This window comes from Myotis davidii, unplaced genomic scaffold, assembly GCF_000327345.1.
Source record: "Myotis davidii unplaced genomic scaffold, ASM32734v1 scaffold284, whole genome shotgun sequence".
In the NCBI taxonomy this organism is placed as follows: Eukaryota; Metazoa; Chordata; class Mammalia; order Chiroptera; family Vespertilionidae; genus Myotis; species Myotis davidii.
Window position 1 is genome coordinate 900,890 of NW_006295261.1, and position 8,433 is coordinate 909,322.

General features: G+C 41.4%; 1 protein-coding gene and 1 pseudogene across 1 annotated transcript in view; one reads left to right on the forward strand and one right to left on the reverse strand.

Moving 5' to 3' along the window:
* Window positions 1-857, forward strand: part of LOC102772319 — a 1,675-nt pseudogene extending 818 nt beyond the window's left edge.
* Window positions 858-1,447: 590 nt separating this feature from the next.
* GC (group-specific component (vitamin D binding protein)) overlaps window positions 1,448-8,433 on the reverse strand; it is a 44,849-nt gene continuing 37,863 nt past the window's right edge. Inside the window, exons 12-13 of the mRNA XM_015567929.1 lie at window positions 5,033-5,087; window positions 1,448-1,616 (exon numbers count right to left, since the gene is read on the reverse strand). Coding sequence (XP_015423415.1) covers window positions 5,052-5,087 — 36 coding nt within the window. The 3' untranslated portion in view covers window positions 1,448-1,616; window positions 5,033-5,051. The remainder of the gene's footprint in view (window positions 1,617-5,032; window positions 5,088-8,433) is intronic.

Below are 8,433 nucleotides of genomic sequence, written 5' to 3' on the forward strand. Positions count from 1 at the left end.
CGCCCGCGGCGGGATCATGGACGAGGCACCCTCCTCTGGGCCCTGCAGTCGGGGCAGTGCGGGAGGAAGAGCTGGATGTGTTCACGGAGGAACTGCCTCGGGACAGTGCCTTGGTGGACCAGGAGAACGTCATCAGCTGCCCCCACCTGGGTGCCAGCACCAAGGAGGCCCAGAGCCACTGCGGGGAGGAGGTCGCTGTCCAGTTCATGGACATGGTGAAGGTCAGAACCCTTGCGGGGGTCGTGAATGCCCAGGCCCTTACCAGCGCTTTCTCTCCACACACCAAACCTTGGATCGGTCTGTCAGAAGCTCTTGGGACCCTGATGCGAGCCTGGGCAGGGTCCCCCAAAGGGACTATCCAGGTGGTAACGCAGGGCTTATCCCTGAAGCATCCGGGAACTGCCTGAGCTCTGAAGTCATTGTCGACCTCCTCAAAGATGCTTCTAATCATGCGGATGTGAAGTTGTAAATGCCAAGCTGCTGGTGAAGGAGGTCAGCCTGAATGTAACCACCTCCCATAACCCCACTGTGCTAGGAGAGCAAGGATGCAGGGAAGGCCTCCTGAGCGTGGCCCTGGCAGGTGCCCCCTACCAGGCTGTGGGCTTTGTCCAGGGCACCACACCTGCGCTGCAGGCACTCAACGGAGCTGCCTTCAGACCAGAAGTGCCTCTTCCAACCCTGCCATACTGCCTACCATGATTGGGCTCCTGGCAGAGGTAGGCATGCAGCTGCTGTCCTACCAGACCTCGGTGGTGTCTGATGGAGAGACCTGGCACGTCATGGGCATCTCCTCCCTGCTGCCCAGCCTGGGTGCCTGGAAGCAGCATGTGACCAAGGCCTTTGGGTTTCATATCTGACCTTGGGGCTCAATAGGACCAGCCTTGGAGGCTTTGTGATCAACATTGAGAGGTGCATTCCTGGGCCTGACACCACTTATGTGGTCTGACTCCTGTAATAATCACTTAATGAACAGCTCCCCCTTCCCCCCCAAAAATAGAATCAAATCTGGGTCAACTGTGAGGAGCCAATGGCTGCCTAGGAGGAAGAGCTTTTGAGCTGACTGGCATAGAAACTGACCAATCAGAACCAATCTGGGTCAACCGTGAAGAGCCAATGGCTGCCTAGGAGGTGGAGATTTTGACACTGACTGGCATAGAAACCGACCAATCAGAACCAAATTGGCCAGCAGAGGAGGGCAGTTGGGGGCAACCAGACCTGCAGGGGAGGGCAATTGGACTAGTCTGGCTATAAAATAAAGACTTGGTTTGCAGACTGTGGCACTGTCTCTCCACCAGAGAGGGCAGCGTCCCACCTAGCCCCAGCTTTATTCTCTTGTCTGTCTGCTCCATCTTCACTGCCCCCTCTCAGGTTCACCCATGGCTGTGCCAGCATGGCACACACAGGAATACTGCTGGAGGTCTGCACTGTAACATCACCCTCAGAAACATTTATGATTTGCATTGTATTCCAATTTATTTTGATAGCAAATTATATTTATTGTACAAAGATATTGGAGCTGATGAAAATTAGTGAGTACCGAGTTGTCTCCCTGAGAGCCCTGGTTTGGCCTAGGTTAGGCTTCAGATGGCATTTCCAGGAAGGTTCCAGCTCTAGATCTATGAGAATAATGGAAATGAATGTTAGAAACACAGAGCTAATGGGCAGCAATTAAATAACACTGCTCAGCAGTCAAGTTATCTTTCTGTTTCAAGATAAACCTGTCTAGCATGACCCATGTATCCCCCATTGCCCACCTATGGAGTCCAGAATAAAAAACGTAGGAAATTCCCAAGACCTGCATATAAAACCATCTCTTACACTTAGGGACATTAAGCACTTTTTTTTCTTTAAGGATGTGTGTAACTTACTGCTTTATGAGAGTGAATACTCAACTACCAGAGCAGAAAAGGCAGTGACCAATGAATGGCACATGAGCCTCCCCTCTCCTGACTTCCAGGCCCATGATTGAGATAATATTCAGTAGTTGTATTTCAGTAAAACCCAGAATGGGAGTTGTTATCAAATCGCCTCCTTTGTAATGAGGCAAATGTGTCTTCTACCCATTCTCCAAGACGGTACAGTGGAGTTGTATCATAGTTCTATCTGCACAGTGCGAGAAATTCCATCTTCCTTTGTTCTCATGGAGTTTATGCCTTGGAGTGAGGTTTCTCCCACAGTGTGAGCACCTGGCTGTGCTGAGTGTAATTCTGGTACTTGGGAGTATTTTTCATTCAACCATATTGTGCAGTGAGAACTGACTTCTTCCCCCATTGGCAACCCCGGGAACACTAATCCTCTCTAAAGCTGAAGAGAAAAGATAACTGGCTTTGTGGGACTTATTGTGAGACAGTAATTCTCTTGTCCAGTGGGCCAGCAAATGTGGTCACGATCAATTTAGGGAATTGAAGAAAAAATAAGAGGGTCAAGAACTGCCAGGACAGCAACTCAAGTTTATAATAGTTTAGCTAAGAATGAAATAGCATCGAATTGTAGGTGAACCTAAGAATGCGAACACCTGTGACAAAGGCTTCTGCTTCTACAAACTGTTCAAAGCTCTGCAGAGGGCTGGGCATTCACTGAAAAGAAATATTTAGCCAGCCAGTCGGTTTACTGGTTTTAGGAACTGAGGAGAAGCATTCCTCTTAGGATCATGTGCGGCATTAGACCTCACACAAGCCAAAGTTCTCTCCTGAGAGCAGGATGGGGACAGAGGGCTGATAGTTGCCGAGTGCAGTGCATAAGCCTCGTTCTATATGTGGGTTGTATTTTTTAACTCTGGTCTTTCTGACTAGCGGTCTGGATAGGAGTTTTGTGTCCAGAAACTTTTATGTAACTTAATTTTTAAAAAAGAATCTATTGTGCATCTTTGTCAAATGGAAAACTAGCATTAGCCTGCCTGAAAATGGTTTTAGAAACTGCTTACCACTAAACATGTGCCACTTTTGCATTGGGGATCTTGTTCTAGTCAGAGTAAAATCATAGAAGCAGCTGCAGGGAGAAAAACTTTGCTAGTGAAATAGGAATTTTAGGGGAATATAGGCAGGTTTAGGGAACGTTTTGAAGTGGGGTCCATGGAAAAAACACAGGGCTATAGACTGGGAGAAGATACATTTCCATAACACAAGGAAGCCAGGTGCAGCTACATTTCATAAGACAAGGGAACTGGAAGTAGCCAAACAAGGTCTCTATTTACAAAATAAAGGAGGAGGAAGAAAGACCAGAAGGAATGGGAAGACAATGAGGGAGGAGGGCCTCAGGAATTACTATAGTAACCAATTCAAAAAGGAATATTGACCAATCAGAGAGGATATCAGGACACAGGAAGTGCAGCCTTTATAAACCATGTAAACAGGAAGTCAGTGGGACTCTTTTCCCCTCCCCACGTGGGAATCTGTACTTGTTCAATAACTCTGCACCTTTGCTATACCACCCTCTGGCCCTGGATTCATTCTTCGACTCTGGCAGACAAAGAATCTGAGTTCCAGTCCAAAAATTCTATTTTACTAGTATTACTGCTACTGTCTTCTAGGCATTTTATATGCAGCAACTCCATCATTACAACAATTCTAAGAGGTAGATATTTCCAAGCTTCAGGGAATTTAAATAACTTGCTCACGTTCACAAAGATAGATAGTTAAAGTGGGGATTCTGATCCAGATTGGGCAATTCCAGAAGTGAGTTTCCTTGACCCCCTCCATTGTACTGTCTCTCTGAGTGTTAATTTGCTTTTTCACTCTTTCAGGTAATTCAAATAGTTGAGAGTTGAAAACCTGAATATGATGGAATGATTTAATTCCACTAGTCAATAGCTTTTGCTTCTATATAATTTTGGAGAATGTTGTCAGTAAATCAGCAAAATAAAAGTATGCATCATTGAAAAGGCTCAGCTCACTTAAGATCTGAGATAAACCAAAACCATTAATTTTATAATTTTTTAAATCTCAGAGGCAATATATTTAAAATGAATACAGTGGAATTTGGAGAGAAAAAATTTTTGTTGAAATGTGCAGAGTTGAGATAATCATCAGTTTAAAGTATGAGATTCTGTCTAAGCTACTTTATACTCTTAATATCTCCAGATATTTTTAAATGGGTGAAATGTAATATCTGAAAAAAAGCAAGTGATAATATTTTAACAATATTGCTTTAATTTGCAGAATCTTCTTTCATCCTAAGAACTACTGTGCTATCTTTAACACTTGATGGACTCTGTCTTTAAATTTATATATTTTTCTATTGAATGCATCAAAATGCCTGAAATGATCTCCATGCTGTCATTATCTTAGATGTGAGGTTATGATGGACTAGAGACCCAGTGCATGAATTCGTGCCCAGTGGGGTTCCCTCAGCCTGGCCTGCGGGATTGGGCTGAAACTGGCTCTCTGACATTCCCTAAGGGGTCCTGGATTGCAAGAGGGTGCAGGCCAGGCCAAGGGACCCCACCGGTGCATGATTGGGGCTGGGGAAGGGACGCAGGATGTAGGCCATCCAGGGAGGGACTGCGGGAAGGCTCCAGGGCATGTCCAGCCCATCTCGCTCAGTCCTGATCTGCCAGACCCCAGCAGCAAGCTAACCTACCGGTCAGAGCATCTGCTCCCTGTTGGTCAGTGCACATCATAGTGAGTGGTTGGGTGGCCTTAGCATATCATTAGCATATTATGCTTTGATTGGTTGAATGGACGACCAGACAACTGGACGACCAGACAGACACTTAGTATATTAGGCTTTTATTATATAGGATCTAGTACATTAGGCTTTTATTATATAGGAGCTAGTACCAGACTGGGGACCCAGATTCTAGTCCTAAATATGCCAGAAGTTGTTTGTGTATACTTGTGTAAGCTCCTTAACTTTCCCAGATGCTTAATATTCTCAGTGTAAAATGAGTTTTAATAGAGAATAGTTAGAATGGGAAGAACACTATTGGATTATTTATTCTATGATTTTTAAAACACATTGCACAAAGCTGGATAGTTTTTTGTTTTTTTGTTTGTTTGTTTGTTTTTTTCCTGCCTTTATAAGTAATACTTACCTAAGATAATATATATTCATCAGCCCTGTAGGGTATTTTTCATTTCAGCATCAATCTGTAATGAAAAAAAAAAGCTATCTAATTATTCATGAAGCATTTTATTTGTAGACTACTAAATCATGAAGGTAAACACAATTTGAACCTTGATTAGAAAGAAGGATTCTTGTTAAAATGCAGTTTTATATTGAACTTTATATTGGCCATCCTTCACATTTAGTTTTACACTGTCTCTGTCCTTGAAGAATTTACAGTGTCCTGTGAAAAATAGACAAGAGAAAAATAAGTGCTAATTATTAGGTGTGAACAGAATGTTAAGGGGCAACAGAAGAATTTGAGTGACAGGCAAGGATTTCCAAAGGAAAGATCTAGGTTGAATCCTGAGTCTTGATGAAAGACAGCCAGGTTATAGAATGAAGATAGGGCAATACAGGATGAGACTTCATGTGCAAAAGCCTTAGGTAAGAGCAAGTTTGATGTACTTAGAAAAACTGCAAGTGGTATAGGAAAACCAAAGCAGGAAGAATAGGAACAGTGATAAATCAGGCTGGAGAAGAAAACACAGGACCAAACTCTCTTGCTTTTTAAAAAAAGAATGGACTTCAATTTAGAAGTGATGTAGAGCAATTAGAGGAACATACTAACCGTTTTGTGTTTTACAAAGGTTATTTTGCCTTAGTATAGAGATGGGATTGGTGTGAGGCATGTGGAGGACTGGAGATTAGAGACCAATAGGGAAGAGATAATCCAGGTAAAAGTACCAATAATGTAGAAGAAGTTGGGAGGTGGGACTGAGAGATAGAGTTAAAATTGGTAGGATTTGGAATATATTTGGGTTTACTAGTATATGGAAAAAGGAGAAATTAAGGATTACTATTTGTATCTTACTTTATTACAGTAATGATAATGATAGTAATAAATTTAGGCAATACCAGAAGAGGTTTTTAAGGGGAATATTTGGGGCATATTGAGTTTGAATTTCTTGTGGGATAGTAGAGCCCTTAACATTAGAATAAACAGCTTGGTACTGCGGGGAGAGATCCTGACTGGAGGTAGAGATTTGGAGATTAAAGGCATATTCATGGATGAGAACACGTGGAGAAAATGTATGTCATGTATAAAGAAGAAGACCGTGAAAAAAAAATTCTCTAGAAAACATATAAATTTAAGGTGTGGGTAAAAGAGGATGATATGACACAGAATGAAAATCAAAGAATCATAGGATAAAATGTAGAATATGATAATGGAATTCAGTGATACTACTGACCTGGGTCACTTTTGATATTTTTAACAATAAAAAATAATTTTGCACTTTAACCAATAGTTAATAGGCTTTTGATATCAATATTATGCTTTTGTTATTAAATTAGGGCTGAAATCTGACAATGACATGGAGAGTAACAGACTCATGTGGAACACACTTATGATTTTTCAAACATATTGCAATCTTGTATATATCATTCAACCCATCTGTAAAAGGGGAATTAAAATGGTACCTAATATTTAAAATTGTTTTCGATTATTCTATAAACATAATCTATATATATAAAGAGCCAGGGGCCATCACATCTGAAACAACTGAACAGACGACCAAACAGGCTGCATGGGGCAACCAGGCTGGCAGGGGGGTTAGTGAGGGACGACCAAACGACTGAACAGCAGGCTGTGTGAGGGGACCAGGCTGGCAGGGGGGCAGTGAGGGGCGACCAAATGACTGAACAGTTGGTGGGGGGGGGAGTTAGGGGTGATCAGGTTGGCAGGGGGGCCAGTTAAGGGCAATCAGGTAGGCAGGCAGGTGAGCAGTTAGGAGCCAGCAGTCCTGGATTGTAAGAGGGATGTCCAACTGCTGGTTTAGGCTAGATTATCATGTAAGAAGCACATGTGTGGTTCAGATGCCCCTTTTGCCATGCTTTGAGTAAATGTGCCAAGTAAAGTTAGAATGGCAGATAGAGATGTATCCCTGAATGTGACTTGGAGTGAATGGGCTTTACTTTTAAGGAAAAAAAAAATTTAGTCAAGCAAATATAGGATAAGGACATTTAATAATAAATTACAATTCAAATGTTATAGGGTAAGTGGGACAAATATACATCCTAAGCATTGAGAATTTTAAAGTGAATGCTGTTCTACCAGATTTCACCAGAACATGAAGTCAGAAACCAGAGGTGGTCTTGCTTATCTAGCTATGAGATCAATGGAGAAAGACTATCAAAAAGGTTAATGGAAACAGCAGAGGGCCAACCTCTGAGCGCTCTAAGTAATCATATGTGCACAAGTGTCTCCATCGCTCCGTTCACCTCGCCCTTCTTTAGCAGTTACTGAAAGATTGGCTACTCAGCAGTACCGCTGCTATAAATGTACTGGTTCCTCCAGCAAGAAAATAGAAAGTTAAACACTTGCCTTCTCATCATTGTAGTTGAAAATGGTTTTTAAATGACAATATGTTACAATGAAAAATACACTGAAAAGCAACTCAAAGAAATGAAAAACGATGCTTGAGGGAAGGAAGCACGCATTTTGTGCATAAAGCTGTTTGTCTTGTATGATGTCATAAAAGGAAACTGTATTTATTAGGGATCACCGGGACTGGGGAAGAGTTGCAAAAGTGATATATTTGACAGAATGTAAAAACAATATTCAGACTTTCCCCCATTTTAATAACTGAATTAGATCCTCAGAGCAAATTCTGCTGGTAAGATGATTTTATTTTTCGGGGATAAGGCAACCTAAATTTACCTGTTATATTACCAAAAGCAAACTGGTAGGAAAGGAAGGAACTGCTCAATTTGTTTAATGCTAAATGTTTTCATGTCAATAATGACATAAATATCCCAACACTCTAGATCTTTCCGGTTTGTTTTATTTTGTTTGTTTAGAATTTTACTTGGTGTGAATTTTAATAAAAGATAAATATATATTTATCAGCCAGATTTAAAGAATGGGCATGTATCCTACTGTACTCATTTCATCTGGAATTCTGACTTTATAAATATTTACAAATAAGATTAGCAATTAGATTTGGGACTAGAGAGTAAATGTAGAAATTGGAAGAGAAATCAGAGTCTCTAAGAGTATAAAAAAATGAACAAGATGATATAACTCAATTTATCAAATAGATTAAGACTTTGTTAGACATTTTAAGACTTTATTAGACACTAACAGTGAAAAATAAAACATCACTAAATTATTAAGAGAATTGGTATGCATAGTTCAAGTTTTTATTTTATTATTATTTTTTAACCTTTATTGTTGAAAGTATTACATATGTCCCCCCTCATCTCCCCCCCCACATTGTCCCCTTCTAGTCTGCCCCGCCCCAGGCCTTCACCACACTATCCTCTGTGTCCATATGCATACAAGTTGTTTGGCTGATTTCTTCCCACACCCACCTCCACCTTCCAGAA